Raw genomic sequence first — 20,370 nt, 5'->3', positions numbered from 1 at the left:
GCCTCAAACGATTCTGATACCCCTGATGCCCAGAGCTGTGTAGGACCTTCATGTGCCTCAGGCACTTCTGCCTTTGTGAGCCCCTTACTGCATAAAAAGTATTAAAAATTGTACTTTACAACTGCGTTGATATAAATGTGACTATAGAAGAAGCTGGATGATATCTTTTTTTTTGATTAAAAAAAGGTGAAACATTTTTGTAGACCCTAAAAGCTCAGGGGCCCTGGCCACTGCCTGCTACACAGGTCGGCCCTGCAGATACTGGACGCTGTGACTTCAGGTGTAACGCTGAGCTTAGGCTCTTCAATCCCTCTGGCCGCTGGAGGGTCACTGTATTTATTTAATAGTTGATTTCATTCATTCAGGTGTGCTCATCTGAGGACTGCAGGATGAAATGGGACCCATCTTGGTGGCTGACAACCTCCTTTCACTACCTTGTCTTCTCTCATCCTGCCCCTTGGCAGATAGCTAGGGTCTCTTGCTGTGTCATAACTGCTATCGGCAGAAAATTAGATAATTATCTCTCAACACCTGTTTACAGTTAGAGTCCATTCATACTCTCTCCCCAGGTCTACCTCTCACTGAATTCAATACTTTGTCTCCAAACAGACCCAACCTACGCTAAGAAATACATTTTATATCAGGCCCAGTACATACACAGGTATAACTGGAAAGTTTTATGAAATGTATTTACCCTGAAAAAAATTTTTTCCCTAGACAGTTTCACAAAATAATACTTATATTTACTACTGAATTCACTGAAATGACCTATTCTGCTCCATTAAAAAGAAATGCTGGTCTCACCCACTAAATTGATTTTATAACTTGCTAACGAGTCACAATCTACAATTTGAAAAACAATGGTCAGAGGAGTAGCAGAGATCAAAAAAATGCCTGAAGACAAAGATGTATCTATTTCTGCAATGGCGGTATACCTACTACAGATAACAAGCATCTTGCCCTTAGCTACAACATCCTCTGACCCAATGTTTTTGATGGAGTAATGCCAACGAGTTCTCCTTTTTAAAATAGTCCACTCAAATATGGAATGAGCACCTACCATGTGCTGGGCACTGATCAATGCTCTGCAAATACAGCAATAATCAAAGCAAAGTCCAAACCCCATGCAGCAGCATTCTCGTTGGGGGAGACAGAAAATCATCATACGAGGTAAAAGTATCTACAGTGGTCAGATGGTGGTAAGTGCTACAGAAGGGTTTTTTCCAGACCCTTCTTTTCCTGGGCATGTTCACCTCCCTTCCTCCCAGAGAGCACATATTTTCTTTGGATTTACTGATACCCTCAGTGTGAAGACTGAGAAGGATGGGGCAAAGTCAATTCTTCTTCAAAGGTGACTTTAATGCATCTTTTCTGTTATGTGTTTGTTTGATAAATGGTTACTGAGATCAGTGTTTTTATCATTTTTAAATTCCTAGACAGTAACAGTTATCCCCACATCTTCTTCCAAATGTAATGGAGAGTGGGATCAATTTCACTACACCAAGCTTTTACTTAGTTTCAGGAGTCAGTAGCATCTGGCCCTTTTTATTCCCAAGGCTGGTGTTCCTAGATGTTCCAGTTCCTTCCACCAGGAGGCCTCAAATAGGACCCCCCCACCTATTTTCTCCTGATTGGTGTCCTGCTCTGGATGACGGGGGTTAACCAGTGAGAATTCTGCCGGTGTGAGAAGTGTGATCACTTCAGAACAAGGCTAGAATTCACCCAAAGGATGCATTAGATCAGGGACTGGCAAACTTTTTCTGTAAGGGAACGTAGTGAATATTTTCAACTTTGCAAGCCACATAGTCTCAGTCACTACTCAACTCTGCCACTGTAACCCTAAAAGCCACCATAGATAATATGTAAATGAATGGCATGGCTGTGTTCCAATAAAACTATGTTTACAAAAAATAGCAGGCTGATCCCTGCTTGAGGCTGATGGAAAGACTAATTCTTGTTGAGAACACTTGGGGCTTACATTTGAGATCTGAAGGGGTGAGAAGGGAGGGAAAGGCACTAACAAAGAGGCCTACAGATGGCTGAAGAGCAGTATGTATGCAAGAAGGTGGCAGAGACTAAAATGTAACTGGTATGAATAGTATATTTATACCAATGTGCAAATTGACCTTTTGATGTTCCATCTTTTATTTAAAAATTATATTATTTAAAAACGTTTCTATTAGAGTTCACAAACTTCTTTGAATCAAAAGTTGTGCCACTATCCTGGTCACCTGTGGATTTACCAAGCAGTCCAGCAAGTCATCGGTAGAAATGAATGTCTGGGAAGGGGCCAGGGCGCTATTTGAAGCGGTCTGTTCCACAGCTGCATTCTCACTTTCACTTACCATTCGTTGCCTCTTGGTACAATGCAGTTTTCCCAAGCGTCCTCCATTTTTGCCAACAAAGTCTTCACCATCCCTTTCAAATATGCCTCCTCTTTCTGAGGGTGGTTCTTGGGAACTTGGTATTACAGGAACCAGATCAGGGCCAAAGGGACTTGCTGCTTCCTGTTTCACTGTTCCCGAGGTTAAGCTGGGTCTTCCAGTTGGTTCTGCCTCCATGTGGTTGTGCATATTTAACTCTTCCTTTATCCTGCGCTCTCTGTTTGTTCTCAGTGCTTGGGTTTCTACTACCTGAGATGTTCCATAATGATCAAAAAAAGCTGAAACTGCTCCATTTAAGTAGCGACAATTGACTTCATGGGATGTTTCCTCAACCTAAGGAAAAAAAAAACCTTTTAAAATGGTTATATGCCCTTACATAAGTTGGAAAAGAAATGTCCTGGCCAGGGTTGATTTATCACAGGACACTCACAGCCATGATGAAAGCCAGAAGGGCCTACCTCAGTTGGGTTTAACCAAGCTCTGGTGTTATGGGGATTCTCTGCAGTTTTCAGGGCACACACAAGTATGCGGGTGATTGCCTCTTCCACGCGGGCTTGGTGGTCCTCTTCCTAAGTTGAGATTTTAAAAAAAAGACAGTTTTTCATTTGTCTCTGTGTCTCATTGCTTAAAACAGAGAGTAGAGTCTCTGAATTGTATGTTCTGTTCTCTCATTAACATCAGCTTTGTTACTGAAGGAATGAATATGTGGTTGGCAAGACCACAGTTTTTATGCATTCACTATCCTCTGCCACCTGGAAGAGCTGGAGAATGCTCACCAGTATCCTGTCTATAAGACATAGGCCTCAAATATGAACCACCTTGGGATATTTTTTTCCCATCTTTTCCATTCTCTGACGTCTTCAAAGTTAAAAGAAAAAAAATATTACATACAGAGGGATAATCCCTACAGAGTTTGATGAGCTAATTTTTTGAGGAATGGGAAAAAATTATAACACACATGCATGGCCCCAAGAATGAGATGGCTAAACATGTTAATCTGTTTTTTTAAGGACACAATAAGTATAAACCATGGCATTAATGATAAATTACATTAAAATCAGTAACTTTTGTTCATCAAAAGATACCATAAAGGAAAAAAACCAGCCAGATGTCTGTAACACGTATAATTATATGAGATGAATGTGAAGAATATATAAAGAATCTGCACCCATCAACAAGACAAATGATCCAATTTTTTTAAATGGGCAAAAGACATGAAGACAAACATTTCAAAAAAAAGAGAAAACAATCATACTACTAATAAACACATGAAAAAAAGCTTAACTTCATTAATAATCAGGGAAATGCAAATTGAGAAACCCATAAAACTGGCAAAAGAGGGTCTGATAATTCCAAACGGTGGAGAAATGGGCATTGACGGAAATCTTACACACTAATGGTGGGAGTGCAAACTGATAGAGCCATCTGGAAAACATGTTGGCATTATCTTATAAATTTGAATATTGTATACCCTACAGACCAGCAATTCTACTACTAGAAATATACATATTCTCAAGAGAAACTCTTGCACATGTGTACAAGCATATTCTATTTATAAAAGCAAAAATTGGAAACAACCCAATTATCCACGAACAGAAAAATGAACCAATAAATTGTGGTACATTAACACAAGAAGATATTACACCACAGTGAAACAGCTAAAGGTGACAACATAGATGAATCTGAGAAACATAACATTCATTTTAAACTTTCAAAAAAGCAAATCCCCAAGATGAGACACCATTTCACACTAGGATGGCTATAATGAAAAAGACAGATAACAAGTGTCGGTGAGGATGTGGAGAAATCAGAACGTTCACACATTGCTGGTGGGAATGTAAATGGTGCAGCTGCTCTGGAAAACAGCCTGGCAATTCCCCAAAAGGTTAAGTGTAGAGCTACAAGATATTTAATTTTATGAGTCAACTTGGTTAGGCTATGGTGCCCAACTGTCTAGTCAAACATTAGTCTAGATGCTGCAGTGAAGGTATTTTGTAGATGTGATTAACACTTACAGTCAGTTGACTTTAAATAAAGGAGATTATCCTCAATAATGTGGGTGGACCTCATCTAATCAGTTGAAGGCTTTAAGGGCAAAATCAAGAGAATAAGGAGATTCTGACTCAAGATTGTAACAGAAATCCTGAGTGAGTTTCCAGCCTGCCAGTCAGCCTCACAGATTTTGGACTCCAGACTGCAACTTCAACTCTTGTCTGAACTTCCCGTCAGCTGGCCTGCCCTGGGCTCATGTACCACGTGACCCAGCGATTCCATTTCTACGTGCAAACCCAAGGTAAATGAAAACATACACCCACACAAAAACTTGTACACGAATGTTAACAGCAGCATTATTCATAACAGCCCAAAGCAGACACAACCCAAATGTCCATCAACTGACGAGCAGATAGACAAAACGTGGTATAGCTATACAATAAAATATTTTTTAGCTATAAAAAAGGAACGAACTACTGAAACATGCTATGTGGACGATTCTTAAAAACGTTATACTAAGTGAAAGATGTCAACCATAAAAGATGTCCCCTTCACATATTTAAAAAAGAAAAAATATTCTGTATAGTTTTAGAAATAATGGGTACAGTTACAAGCAGGCAGATGACAGCTCCACTGCTCAGCAATGGAATGAGCCATCCTGGGAGGCAAAGCATCTGCCGAGGCTATTGGAGATGGGACTTTGGCACTAGGAGTGGACATTGCTCTGATTCCAATTCAGCACGCTGCAAGCAGAATTTCTAACTGTGAGTCTACTGATCTCCTGTTGTATCTCTCACCCAAAGGCTGCAACTCTTTTCTAAGCCCACACAGTAGAGCTTCCTGTTACAGTATCCTTATGCTCCCCCTATGCCAAAGTTCTTCTCATTACCAAAGGATAAGAAAAGCCTGACTGAGTGGGGAAGGGTGCAGCAGCCAAAGAGAAGTGAGACAATCAAGGCTTTGCGTACAGGAGAACAGAGATGCATTCAAGGCCTCAGGTTAACGAGGGCAGAGGTGCAATCAAAGCCTCTGGTTAAGGAGTGCACAGATGCAACGTAGCCTCGACTTGAGCCATGGCAGCCATTCTAATTGTCAAGTCAAGCAGGCAGCCAGGATGAAGCATAGCATACTGGAGGGGAAAAGCCTTTGGCAGAAATGAAATGTTAAAAACCCAGTGCTGAAAGACTGCTTGGAGAAAATGTGTAAGTCAGGACTGGGATTTCTGCAATTAGTAATGAGGACCCTGAACCAAGAAGCAGATATTTCCAGCCCAGATGGTGTGGAGGGGACCAGCAATGTGGGAAGCATGTGGCAGATGCAGCCAAGCCCAGCACAATTCTCCTGACCACACTGGTCAAGGGAGAAGACCTGGCACACCAACACCAGGGCCCACCATGTGCCCTTCAAAGAAAGAGAGTGGTGCCTCACAAAAATCCTATTTCCAACCTCACCATCCATTAACAGAGCACAGAATACATAAATTACAGCACAGCGAAACAAAGTCATACTGGAATGTTGGTTAAAATTTATCACCAAGTTCTACAGACAGGTGTCGTGTATCTTAAAAGCAAGGAGATCACATTTATTATAAAAAAAAAATTACCAGTTCAATCCATGAGTTTATACTGACTGTGACAGAATCAATGGATTCCACATAATGCCACCAGTGTCTGGGAACAAACAGAACCTGAAAACCAAACAAAAAATACTTAGCACCAGAACAGGACATTTTATTTTTATATCAGAATCAGACCCTAATTGAAGTTTCCAGGAAAAAAATGAATAAATGAATTTACAGTAATATTGCAATAGGAAAGGGAAACAAGGAAAAAAACCCACAATCCTTTTATTCCTTTTCTGTTATTAACAAGTTTGCATGTTCTACAAAGGATATCACCAGCTTCTCCAGTCTCTACTCTCCTTAATCCTGGACCTTCTCTGTCTGTAACCAAATCTTAGTAAAGGATTCTGAGATTGTAACTTTTCCTCCTTTCCATCATATAATAGTTGTATGCATTCTGAGAAAGGGCATGGGTACAAATATAGGACATAGATTCTGCCTTCTCACAGTCTAAAGTCTAGCCAATTAAAAAATATTATATAGAAAGATGGCATCATACAAGTGGTAAATCAGAGGAGTGGACACTGGGGCTAGAGAACTTCAGAGTGGGGAGAAGCAGGCGTGGACCAGGGAGGTTGGGGCAACCTGGATGGAGGAAGTGTGACCGAACCAGGACTAGGAGAGTGTGAGGACAGGCCAGGTGGGAGAAGTGGGCAAGGGAGGTGGGGATGCGGAGGGATAGCAAGCAGGCCAGTCTTACTACTGCAGAAGGAGAAATGGGAAATAAAATGGGAGAAAAAGTAAGGGCCGGCAGAGGGCCCTGAATTCAGAATAAAGAGTCTGGATTTTATCCTGTAGGCATCATGAGTTGCTGAGAAGTTGTGAGTAGGGGGATGGGTGAAACAGTGACATCAGGGAGAGTCTGGGAAGGGCAAGACTTCCTTGCAATGGTCCAATTAGTAAATTAAATGTTAAGATTTAAGTAGGAAGGGGAGTAAACAAAAGCAATGGGCAGGGTCAAGAAGGACTGCGTTTGTCTAGACTTGGAACGAGATTTCAAATGGAAGGCTGAGTAGAGCAGATGGAGATGTTCCCAAGTTTTGGGCTCTGGATTTAGGAAAATGGTGGCTCTTGCTATGGACAGGTGGAGATGGGAAGAGAGCTCCTTTTAGGAGAACTGGGCACTAAAAACAGCCACTTCAGCCACTGGATTTAGTCATCAGGAGGTCAAGAATGTCCTATCACAGCATATACCTTCCGTAAAGTGGTAAGAGAGATAGCCAGTTTATGACGGATTAAGGAATGAGCATGATATAAGGAAAACTGATTCAACAGACAGAAACACTCATTCAAATGTGGCTGTTAAGATAGAAGAAAAACAACTGGCAGCCTCTTCACATCCATTAGAACGGCTGTAGTTGTTGTAGTAGTAAGAGTAATAACAACAACAACAACAATAATAATAATGGAAAATAACAAGTGTTGGTGAGGATATGAAGAAATCTGAACCCTCATACATTGCTGGTGGGAGTGCAAAATGGTGCAGCTGCTGTGGAAAAGTTTGGCAATTCCCCCAAAAGCTGAATAGAGTTACCATATGACCCAGCAATTCCACTCCTATATATATACACAAGAGAAACAAAAACATATGTCCACACAAACGTATACACAAATGTTCACAGCAGCATTATTCATAATAACCCAAAAGGAGAAACAGCCCAAATATTCATCAGCTAATTAATGGATGAATAAAATGTACATCCATGTAATGAAATCTATTCAGCCATAAAAAGGACTGAAGTACTGGTAACACTCTACAGCATGGATGAACCTTGAGGACACTATACTTTGTAAAAGAGGCCAGACACCAAAGGCCACAGATGGTACAACTGCACTTATGTGAAATGTCCAGAACAGGTAAATCTATACAGAAAGAAAACAGGTAAGTGTTTGTCAGGGTCTGCGGGGACAGGTGAATGCGGAGCGCCTGCTTATGGGTCAAGGCAGCTTAGTCAGACTGGTGGAGCTGGAGCCCTGGAGTGTAAAGGAGGCAGGAAAAGAGCCAGTGAGAAGGGAGCAAAGGAAGGAAAACAAGCAGGGGTGAGGGGCAATCAAGGGAATAACATCTCCTTAAGACAATATGAAAACCTTTCAAATTGTTAACAAAATATCAAACTTGTAAAGGTGATTTCCACCGCTGGGTAGCAGCATTAAGTATTACACCTTTGGAAATGTTTCAGAGACAGTTACAAAAGCAACATCCATTCTTGCTTAAAAGCACATCATTTTCAGCAAATATACCAATTATATGTGGACTGTAAAAAATAATACAAATGAATCTATACGCAAAACAGAAACAGACTCACAGACATAGAAAACAAACTTATTTACCAAAGGGGAAGTGTCAGGGAGGGACAAAACAGGAGTATGGGATTAACAGATACAAACCACTATGCGCAAACTAGATAAGCAACAAGGATTTACTGTGTAGCACAGGGAACTATATTCAGTATCTTGTAATAACCTATAATGGACAATCATCTGAGAAAATATATGGATATATAACTGAATCACTTTGCTATATATCTGAAACTAACAATATTTTAAATCAACTACACTTCAATTAAAACAAACAAAACCCCAAATCACTCTCAGTTCATTCTGCCTCTGTTGGCCCACTAACTGGATGCATTCCCACCTGTGCTTGTGTGTCTGGACTCTAAAAAATGGTTGAACAGATGGTAATTGTGAATAAATGTTCCAGAAGGGCTCAAGTACCCAAGTCTTGAGGCTTTCTCTTAACCTGAATAAAAGTGACGGTGTGGGCTCGTCTTCCTCCACAGTCCTTTCTCCTCTTCACCAGCAGGGGGTGCTGTGTTCCCTCCTCCCATCTCCTTTCTGTGACCCCTGGAGCAGGGAATTGTGTGCAAAGCCTACAGATGGGGAAGCTACCTTCCAATAGCAGAGCAGCAGGGAGGGAACCTTGCTCATTTGTACTGCTAAGGATGCAGGTAAGGACCTGAAAGAAGTTAGAGCTGAGATGTCCACAGACAGGTCACCCATGTGTTGAAGCTCCATTACCTGTCCTGGGCTCAGTGTAACCGTATGTCGTCGAGCTTTCTGGAACTGAGGAAAACGCTTTACGTCAGGATTGACAACGTTGATTTTACTGAACACACTAGATTCTTCATAAGGGATTCTAGTTGGATAAAGGAAAGGAGTATCTTCAGGAGGAAAGAGATGCCATCTTTTCCTAATTAAAAAATGAGAGACAAATTAGTACTCTAAACGTGAGACAACACATGTAAGAAGGCACACTAGGTGTTCATTTTCACTCATTTCCTTCAATCCATAAAGGAATACAGGAGCCACCGCAGGGGTCACCTGGCCCCCTTGTCACCCAGTACTAGAGTCTCCTCTGAAGACACCTGGAGAGGTAGGGCAGCAACTACTGGGGATCTCACGAAGCCCTGAGCAGCCCCTTGGCAAGGATAGGACGTAGTTTGTAAGATCACTCTTTCCTATCTTAAATCAGAGTCGGCCTCCTCATAGACTGTTTTCATCCCTGAGTCCAGAGCTCCCCAGAATAACCTCCACCCTTTCAAATCTCTGTATTATCTGATCCAGAGCAAGCACCCATGGTTCTATCCACCAGATAGTTTCCAGACTTCTCTCTGTTTGCATTGTAAATTCCTTAAGTTAAACATTTGTTCAGTTAATCCATCAAGGAAGAGAAATGCACAAATGATGCCACACAGCTAAAAAGTAGTACAATACAGGAATTTTCAAGAAGATAAAACTGTGAAATGTTTCAGTCATGTCAAAATTTTTTGCAAAATAGATGTGGTGAATTTTAACTCATATAACACCAGACACTCCCATACTTTGAGCCAACAGAGGGAGGACATCTGAGACAGAGGGTGAAGTGTGAAAAAGGAAGTGACACAGACAGATGTGGAAGCAAAGAGAGAGAAAACCCAGTTCTGACACAAGCTCTAAAGCCCTCAAGTGACCCCTGGTAGTTACAGTGGGGCCATCATGCCCTTTCAATATAGCCGACTGCCATTCTCAATCTAGAGACAGTACTTTAAAGTCTTATTTTGCCTTAGAGATGATAATGCTGCTCCCTTCCATTGGACCTAAGACTAGTTTGGGAGAGTGTCAGAGCTGGAAGGACCCTAAGAGATCACCAGTCTAACCTCACTTTCAGAGAAGTAGAGGAGGGAGCCAGGACTTGCTTGGACTCATTCACGGGGCTCGCAGTTAGTGGTGGACCCAGCACCAGGTCACAGATCTCCAGATCCTGCACCACAGCTGTGTTTCCCAAAGGAACAGCCAAAAATAACCATCCCATACAATTTGCTTGGCTTGGTTTAAAATGTAATATGTATGCATCCTTGTCTTGTTAAGCAGAAAAGGTTGTCAGTCTTCATGTCATCTCCTGCTCACAAACCTCTCATGGTTCTGATGCTGAAAGAACAGAGAATAAGTAGTACTTGCCTGGGGGTTAAGACCCTCAGGTTCCAACCTGCCCTCCCTGCCTAATCCCTCTGTCTGGAAAGCACAATTTACATGGATGACTCACAGGGGCCTCTGTACACCCCATGCCTTCCTAGGGCTCTGCTCATGCTGGTCCCTCTGCTCCTCCCACCTGGGTCTCCTGAATATTCACCTATCATTCAAAACCCATCTCAAGGGGCAGCTCCCCTCTGAATCTTCCCTAATCTTTCCCATGCAAATGCTACCTCTTTTACTTTTCAGTTCCACAGCTCTATGAAACCTTCCTCAAGTGCCCGTTCACTCTGCCTATATGTACATCACAGCAACCTGCGTGCTTGCCTGCACTCTAACTGCACACTCTCTCAGCTCGGACAGTGTCTCACTCATTCACCTGTTTCCACTGTAACACATGGTACCTGCACAGCATGGCACTCAATGAGTATTTATTGAACAGTTATTTCATTACTCCAGAGCTATGTGAGGCCAGAAAATATGTGCTCTCACAAAGTTAAAATAAAGTTATATTAATTTTATATCATAGAAAGAACCCAGGTATTTTTTGGTAATGGTTTTCCGACTGAATTTCTCTGGCTTGTGTCCCAATTCAGAACACACAGAAAGCAACTACTTAAAATAATGCCCTCTCTAATAAAGTTTATGTTTCAGAATATTAAGTCCCAAAGGGCAGGGACCAGGCACACTTGATTCACTGTTGCATCCACAGCGCATAATAATGCACCTGAGATGTTCTAGGCCCTTCAAAGAATAAAAAGGACTAAGGACATCGAGATGGGTAGGAGAGGCAGAGAGACACTCTCGCCCAAACCCTGACCCCTGGCGAGGCGGCACGCAACAGGGAGGGACCTCACCAGACAGGAGTGAGGGGCTGGCACCCTACGCCAGGAGCCCTGGACCCTGAGATCTACACCACAGAGATGAGCCCCCCAAGCTCCTGGCCTAGAACACCAACAGGACAGATGTCTGAGGGTCCCATAGTGCCACAGGAAACTGAGATTTCCCTCTTAAGAGGCTCATGGACAGTTTCACTTGCTCCCAAAATCCAGCAAAAGAACAGCAATTTGGAAAATGCTGAGACTATATGTGAAGGAAAGTCATTTAGAATCTGAAAGTAATCACTGAAGGGGTGGGGGACAGTGGAAATGTTCCCCAGAGATAGAAGTGCTGCCAGACACCGTCAGTGTGCTCCCCCCACCTAACCTGCTAGCACAGGTGGCCAAGCTCGGCGACTGCAGCTCTCCCCTGGGCGTGGGGGGAGGGTGTAGCTCGGTGGTAGAGTGCATGCCCAGCATGCACGAGGTCCTGGGTTCAAGCCCAGTGCCACTATTAAAATAAATAAATAAATAAACTGAATTACCTACCTCCTGCAAAAAAAGAAAAAAAAGAAAAAAAACTTGGGATAAAAAAAGTTACTATCAACTTAAAAGAGACTATTATTTACACAGGATGTTATATGTGAACTTCATGGCAACCACAAAGAAAAAACTTACAGTAAATACGCAAAAGAAAATGAGAAAGGAATCCAAACATAACACTAAAGAAAACAATCAAACCACAGGCGAAGAGAGAAAGAGAAGAAAGGGACAGAGAGGAACTACGAAAACACCCGAAAACAATGAACAGAATGGCAATAAACATACCTACCGATAATATTCTTTCCAAATGCACATGGAACGTTCCCCAGGATAGTGTACATGTTAGGCCGCAAAACAAGTCTCAGTAAATTTAGGAAGACTGAAATCATACCAAGCATCTTTCCAACCAGAACAGTATGAAACCAGAAATCAATTACAAGGAGAAAACTTAAAAAAACCCCACAAATACATGGAGACCAAACAACATGCTACTAAAAAAGCAATGGGTCAAGAAGAAATCAAAGAGGAAACTAAAAAATACCTTGAAACAAATGAAAATGGAAACACAACTTTTCAAAATCTATGAGACATAGCAGAGCAATTCTTAAGAGGGAAGTTCACAGCAATACAGGCTTAGCTCAAGAAACAAGAAAATTCTCAAAGGAACAATATAACTTTACATTTAAAGGAACTCAGAAAGAACAAAGCCCAAAGTTAGTGGAGGGAAGGAAATAAGAAAGATCAGAGAAGAAATAAATTAAATAGGAACAAAAAAATAATGGATCTATGAAATTAAGACCTGGTTCTTAAAAAAAAAAAAAAAAAGAGCTGGTTCTTTGAAAAGATAAACAAAATTGACAAACCTTTAGTCGGACTCAACAAGAAAGAGAGGCCCAAATAAATAAGTATATCTGCAAATGATATATCCAATTAGGAGCTGATATCCAAATATATTAAGAACTCATACAACTCAACATCAAAAAAACAAACAACCAGCTTAAAAAAATGAGCAGAGGACCTGAATAGAATTTTCCAGAGAAGACTGATGGCCACAGGCACATGAAAAGATGTTCAACATCACTAATCATCAAGGAAATGCAAACCAAAACCACAGTGAGATATCACCTCACACCCGTCAGAATGACTATTATCAAAAAGACAGGAAACAACAAATGTTGGTGAGAAAAGGGAACCTTTGTGCACTGTTGGTGGCAATGTAAATTGGTGCAGCCTCTATGGAAAACAGTATGGCGGCTCCTCAAAAAACAAAAAATATAGAACTATCATATAATGCACCAATTCCACTTCTGGGTATTTATCTGAAGAAAATGAAAACACTAATATGAAATATGTATGTACCAACATGTTCACTGCAGCACTATTTACAATAGCTAAGATGTAGAAGCAACCTGAGTGTCCAATGATAGACAAATGGATGAAGAAGACATGGTGTATATACATATGTCATAGTAATATATGGAATATTACTCAGCCATAAAAAGAATGAAATTCTGCCATTTGTGCCAACATGGATGGATCTAGAAGGTATTACACTAAGTGAAATAAGTCAGACAAAGAAAGACAATTACCGTATGATTTCACTTAAATGTGGAATCTTAAAAAACAAATGAACAAACAAACCAGAAACAGACTCTCAGATACAGAAAACAAATTGGTGGTTTCCAGTGCAGAGGGCGAGGGAGGAAGGGCAAAACAGATGCACGGGATTAAGAGGTACAAGCTTCCAGCTACAAAATAAGAAAGTCACAGGGATGTTCGTTCGTACAGCACAGGGAATATAGTCAATAACGTAATAACTCTGCATGGTGACAGACAGTAAGCAGACTTCTCAAGGTGATCATTTAGTAATGTATAAAAACATCGAATCACTATGTTGCATACCTGAAACTAACATAATAGTGTATGACAATTATAATTCAATTTAAAAAACCCCCAAACAAACAAAAAACCAAAGTACTTCGCATATGCAATCTATTCACATACTTCCTCACTGTTTCTTTTGGATCCAGCCACAATCCTCTCTGAGTCTAAAAGGTCTGAGAACTTGGATATGGCTATTTTCCCCTCTGTGCTACTCTGTAAATGTCCCAAAAGTCCAGGAGAGGAGACTGGGACATCATTAATTAGGGGAAAATAAGGCTGCACATAGAACATTCTAAGTATATCCTCCAAGCAACAGATCACTTAAACTCACATAACTCCTGGAGCCAGGAACTATCAAAAAGATTGCCCACCTTAGCCCTCCCATCACTTAAGATCCACAGGCAGATGGAGAGAAAACTACCTAAGGTGATATGATACTGCATTGTGCCTCCACGCTGGCGCAAACTAAAGTTTAGAGTTGAAAGGGGCCATAAATACCATCTGGTCCAGTAGTTCTGAAACCAGGCTCCCTGGCATCCCCTTAGGAGCCTGAGGGTAGTAGCAAGGCCTCTTCCTTTCAACAACCTGCTCTGGTCTATTTTATTTAGGTTTGAAGAAAGGGTGTTCCTGCTTTCAAACAAAATTTTGTGAACTACTAAAGCAGACTCTTATTACAGAGCTAAGCAGACAACTGTCTCGCTGAACTGGGAGTGGACTCCTGGAGTTCTAGGATCAGCTTTCTGAAAGTAAACCTGATCATGGCTGAGAGACACAACACATGCAAATCACCATTTAAACTGTCCCCTTACTTTGCAAAGGAGGAGACGGAGCCAGGGGTTAGGTGATCTGTGCTGATTGTGAGGCAGGCTGATAGGATGGAGCTGGGATTGAACCTTGGAGCCCTGCTGCCTACCTGACACTCGTTCCTCTTCCTGTGCAACACACACACATACACACTCTCTCTCTCTCTCTCTCTCTCTCTTCATCTCTCCCTCATGCATGCACATGCATCTGTGCATTACCTTCCTTGTACCTGGAAGACTAGGTTGCAACCATAGGAGTCCAGATGACAGGGTGTGTGGGCCCCCATGGAGCCAATCCACAATGTACTTTCCCGTCCATTTCTTCCAGGAAACCCGAAGTCAGACCATATCACATCCTGTTTTGAAAATAAAGTGACAGCCCATCAAGAACCAACCAACTTTGCTGTACAGTGGTGTTACACATCTTCACTTTCACATCTGGTTTGGGGCACTTGGAACACTCCCTTATAGAAAACGCTACAGACGGAGGAGGTTAGGTTTCCAGGGCAGTCTTTGCAGTCTTTTTAACCAATAACAAATCTGCATTACCTCACTAATAGTAGTTATTCAGCAAATATTTACTGTCTGCCTACAACACGCCTGGCATTGTTCAAGAAGCGTGTGATGAATCAATAAAAAAAAATGCCCACCCAAATGAAGCTTACGTTTTAGAGGCTGGAGACTGACAATAAACACAGTCATGAAGATATCTAGGGGAAATGCCTCAGACAGCAGGAACAGCAATGGAAAAAAAAGATTTTTTTTCTTTTAATCTCTAAAGCTCAGCTTAGGAAGCCAGGAAGGCATATTCCCTCTAAGCAGTACAGGTATTTCGAGGCATATATTAACTTTTTGTACATCAACGACCACAGGAAAGAAGTCTTCTCCTAGGTTAGTGGAGTTACTTAAAACTATCAATGCTGGAGCCTTAGTTCATACCTACTAAATCGGAGTCTCCAGGTGGGGGAGGCACAGCATATCTTTTGAAATACTTTTGCTATGCAACTCAAGAGTCACGAACTCCTTAAGTGTAATGAACTTTCAAACAGAGACGGCACAGTGCTTTGAATCTGGCACTCCTTATATCCAGTTCTGTGGACAGACCATGCCCAAGTCAATTACTGACCCACAAATAGCACCTGATCCAGTAGTTCTCAAACCAGGCTCCCTGGCATCCCCTTAGGGCCCTGGGGGTAGCAGGAAAGGCTCTTCCTTTCAACAAACTGCTCTGGTCCATTTTCTTTACGTTTGAAGGAAGAAGGGTGTTCCTGCTTTTAAAGTTAGAAAACTATAAACGTAGTTTGACACAAACTCAAATCCATGAAAGTTAAAATATATATAAGCTAGAAAAGAAAAAGAACATACCAGGGAATCAGACAGGATGGTTTTGCTTTTGTTTTTTGTTTGTTGTTTTTTGAATCATGAATTTTTCCTATTGAGTTTTAAAAACAAACAAACAAAACAAAAAACACTTCTACATGCGGAACATGGTCTTAAATGCTGACATTACTTTTATCAGTATCTTCAATCTGTATTTTTTTTTAATTTTTAGAGGCAAGGCATTAATATTATTCAAAGAGAAAGAGGATTTTGGAGAGACATTTTAATAGATGGTTTTAAGGAAGACTAGAAAAAGTATTTTCATTTTTGTTTTGAGTGATGAAAATAGCAGAGTATGTGTATATAACTGATATGTTATAAAAGGGGAAGTTTTTACAATCAGCACTACTGTAAACGCACATGGCTCATATACAGCAGCTCCAGTGGGTGGGAAAAATCGTGTCCCCTCTGGATAAAGCCCACAAGCTCCATGCAGGGAGCTTACCTCTGTTTCCCAATGCCTAACATGATAACCTGGTTCAGGGTAAGTGCTTAAAACATTGGCTGGTTGGGAAGGAAAGAAGAATCTGCTGGCTTTTTCTGGGTAAATGGTTCAAGTCAAGAACATTTGTGAGCATCTATTACATACCTGGTATGACACAGAATGTTTAGAATATGAAGATTAATACAACATAGGCCCTCCTTTCAAATCTAATAATGGAAGACAGTCCCATAAATGGACCCTTCCAATATAATACAGCACGTGCTCTGACAGAAGTGAGCAGAGGGTATGCTAAGATCACAGAACAAGAGCTCTGGTCCAAGGAGGGGGCTTCTAATGAACTTGGTCCTTGTTGAACAATTCAGCACATCTCAGTTTGGAATTTAAAGGCAGCTGAAAGACACGCAGTATAAAAACAAAAAATGGGGATCTGCCTTACCTAAGAAGAGGCTGGTTTAAGTGATTCTTAATCTTCTTATAGATACATCCCTTTGGGGGAATCTAATGAATGCCAACACCGCTCTCCTCAGAGAAATACACACACACACACACACACACACACACACACTCTTCCACATACACTCTGAGGGAGTCGGTGGACCAACTCCAGGTGAGAAGTATTTCTACAGGGTGAGGGGGTGACTGACTATGAAAAACTAACACGAGCCTTCCCTGATCTCTTATCTAACACAGAAATTACCAAAAAAGGAAAGACTGTTTTGGAATGATTAGATCAGGGTGACCTAAACTACCTAAAATTCAGCTGCAAGTTGGGTGGGAAAATCAGAGGATGAAGGGTTTGGGGGAAAGTGGCAGAGAGAGGGTGACTCAAAGTAAATTTGTCAAAAAATAGATAGCATCCAGGGTACCTATTTTGGTTTTCCTTCCCCACGGGCTCTTGAGATTTGGGACTTTCTTGCCAATTGAGGTCAGCCACTTACTTGCAGGCAGTCAAACATCTAAAATCAGTGCAGGCCCAGGAGGAGTCTGTCTTGGGTCTTGCTAGAGACAAATGCCCCTGTTAGGCAGCTACATCAGTGAAACTAATACAGGTGCCTGGGGGGCGGGTGACCCATTCTGGAGTCTATTCCCACTTCCACTTCAAGAGTTGGAAGCGTCTTTAGAAATCATTTCTATCCATGAAATTCTATTCTACATCATTCTTGAAAAGAGCAAGCGTCTGGCTGATGGCTCACTACAAAATCAGTATCTGCTTTCTGGTATCTTCCAGAAGGAGGCCCGAGATTTTCTTTCTACAGACAACAGGTTTATTTTCTCTTCTGTCAATAACTGCTAATCTGAAAAACTGTCATGCCTTCGCCTTTATCTTTCTCCTTTTTTAAAATACCAGACTCAGTAGCATTAACTTTTCCTTCCAGTTTCTCTCTTCTCGACTACCTTTGTTAAAAGCCCTCTTAAAGCCTGGCTCCCCAGGATGAACCCCAGACAGAGCCCATGTAGTACCTTGTATGTGGGTCTCAACATTCTGTGATCTGGACATTATACTATCACATAGCCTTTTTTTTTTTTTTAAAGCAACTGGATCATACCATAGCTAATCTGGGGCTTGACTGCCTTTTTCTTATGAAGTGTTGCCTAGCTGTATCTCTTCACTCTTAACAGACTTAAGGAAAAGGCCATGGGGCCTTACATTTATCCTTCTTACACTGAATCTTAAGTTTCTGCCTGGAGTTTTACAATATTTAAATCAACCTATGTACATGACTCCCAAACTTTCACCTCCAGTCCTAACTTCCCTATTTATGACTAAACCTGTATTTCAACTGCTAACAAGCTATCACTATCTGATTATTGAATCCTTGCAGTGGACAGGCCCTGACACTAGTATTTTATATGTATCATCTCATTTAATCCTTATGAGATTGAAGGCAGCAATACCCATTTTACATACGTAGAAACTAAGGGACAGCACTATTAAAATACATGGAGCCATTTTTGTTTGTCATAATGAACAGGACAGGGGTGCCTTGGTATTCAGTGGATGGGGGTCAGGGATACAGCTCAACACAACAAAAGAAGGTTTGGTATCTTGCACAATTTCCTTAATGCTGAAAAATCTGATCTTTGTTATCTGAGACTAGAATTCTAGCCCTATTTCACTTATCATCAAAGGATTTTTGCATGGTTTTAACACATACTGAATCTTCCTGAAACGTAATTACTAAATAAGTCAAGGGAAGATTGTACTTTGGGTTTCTGCAGCTTTATCAAGAGCAGTTCACCATTTTGAAAAATTAAGTCACCAACAGCGTTGAATCTCAGGACATTTGGGTCAGCAATACATACACCAGTATCAGTCTCTGCTGGTACTGTCCTATCATGGTGACTCTACGTGTACAGATACAAATATACTCATTTAGCCTCATTTCAGAAGGTTAAATATAAAATATTAGAAATATTCTATGGAATTTTATCTTAATTTTTGAAAATTGAACCTTTTCTGTGTAAATAGGTACAAGTATCTGATTAATTCATTATGTCTTCTAGCGTAGTCATGCTTGAATTTTTATACATTAAATCACATATTTCTGCTTAAATTTTCCTGTTAGTTTATAGCTGGGGCATTTGAATAGTTTTTAAAAATTAGGTGTGGAGGTAATTACATCACCTGCAAACTGCATTTCAAAACAGTAAAGGGGAGGCAGGATCTGACAGCAGACCACGGCTAGACCACCTCTATGACTTTCCCAGTACAGACCACACACCTCCCTGTCTCTGTTCCTACAGTTCTCTCTGCCTGACTGGTCTTTGTGCTGCTTCTCCCACATCCCAATTCACATTTCTCTTTCAAGACCCAATATAACTGTCACTTCTTTGAACCCGTCCAATCCCCCCATGCAATCTGGTCATTTTCTCTTTTGGTCTCTCTTTTCCAAAGAGCTTTGATTCTTTGCCTGTCTGACCCATTCTTCTCACAGCAGTGAGAGTGATCATAAAATATCAAGTCCTGTCCCCTCCTTGCTCTGCACTCAGAATCAGATCCAAAAGTCCTCTATCAGGTGCCTGCATGACCAGACCCCTCACCTCTCTGACACCTCCAACTCTTTCCATCTCACTGGCCAGGCTTCAATCACAATGGCCTTCTTTCTTTTTTTCCAAAAAGACAAACTTTTCCCTTCCTCAAGGGCTTTGCACATGGTATTTGCTCTGCTTAGAAAGCTTCTGACCTTCCCTTCACCTGGCTAGCTTCTCAGTGTTTAGGAATCAGCTTAAATACCACCTCAGAGGAGTCTTCCCAACTTACCCTAAGACAGTCCCTCTCCTGTTACTATTTACTTCGGCCCATTTTTGTTGACTTCCTAACACTTATGACAGCTGGCCAGTACTTGTTAGACTCCCTTGTCTGACTTCTCCACTAGATTGTGAGCCCCCTGAGGAGAGGTGACCAGGGCTGTCTGACTCTCTAGCCCTAGCAGAGTACCTGAAAAACAGGTGTTTGTGGAATGAATAAATAATCACCCACATTTTACAGTTATTTTCTATCTCTTGAACACATATTCACCTTGCTAACTCCCACCACTGGCAGAGGATGGCGCACACCACAAAGCTTGAATCTAGTTTGCACACTTATCTACCCTCAACTTTGGCACTTCATTTTTTATTGCTTTGGGAATTTCGCCTCAGGAATTTTTTTCTTGGGCAAATATAGGTCTGGTGGGTATGGTCCTGGGATTCCTCAGTTATCCTAGGCCAATAATGCCCAAGTCTAAACAATTCTCCTAGCACACAGCGGCTGACAACAGCCACCTGGGACAGCCTCACAGAGAACTCAGCGAGCTCCCTCAGGGTCTGCAACATCAGAAGAGGAGCGTCCCAGACCGCAGTGTGCATCGGGGTTGGCCCTGGTTTCTGGACTAAATGGAATATCCATTCAAAATGAGGACATACTGATTTTGGAGGTCCACTTAACCACATACCTGGGTTTGACTACTTCGTTATATTTTTTAGTGTAATCACTGAGTGTTAACACAACAAAACATGCTGTTTATTATAAATTACTTCCTTTAAAATTCTCCTTTATATTATAGGT

At 41.4% G+C, this 20,370-nt stretch overlaps 1 protein-coding gene across 3 annotated transcripts in view; it reads right to left on the bottom strand.

Annotated features, from left to right (window-relative positions):
• Positions 1 to 2,127: 2,127 nt before the first annotated feature.
• Positions 2,128 to 20,370, bottom strand: part of HSPBAP1 (HSPB1 associated protein 1) — a 47,730-nt gene continuing 29,487 nt past the window's right edge. For 2 of the 3 annotated variants that reach the window (XM_010981531.3, XM_064494589.1), the window contains exons 6-10: positions 14,717 to 14,853; positions 9,019 to 9,190; positions 5,980 to 6,063; positions 2,843 to 2,953; positions 2,128 to 2,717 (exon numbers count right to left, since the gene is read on the bottom strand). In XM_010981531.3, the coding sequence (XP_010979833.2) occupies positions 2,187 to 2,717; positions 2,843 to 2,953; positions 5,980 to 6,063; positions 9,019 to 9,190; positions 14,717 to 14,853 (1,035 nt within the window). In that variant the 3' untranslated portion in view covers positions 2,128 to 2,186. The remainder of the gene's footprint in view (positions 2,718 to 2,842; positions 2,954 to 5,979; positions 6,064 to 9,018; positions 9,191 to 14,716; positions 14,854 to 20,370) is intronic. The other variant, XM_064494592.1, reaches the window with a different exon arrangement.

This window comes from Camelus dromedarius, chromosome 2, assembly GCF_036321535.1.
Source record: "Camelus dromedarius isolate mCamDro1 chromosome 2, mCamDro1.pat, whole genome shotgun sequence".
Classification (NCBI taxonomy): Eukaryota; Metazoa; Chordata; class Mammalia; order Artiodactyla; family Camelidae; genus Camelus; species Camelus dromedarius.
This window is presented reverse-complemented; position numbering and strand designations above follow the sequence as displayed.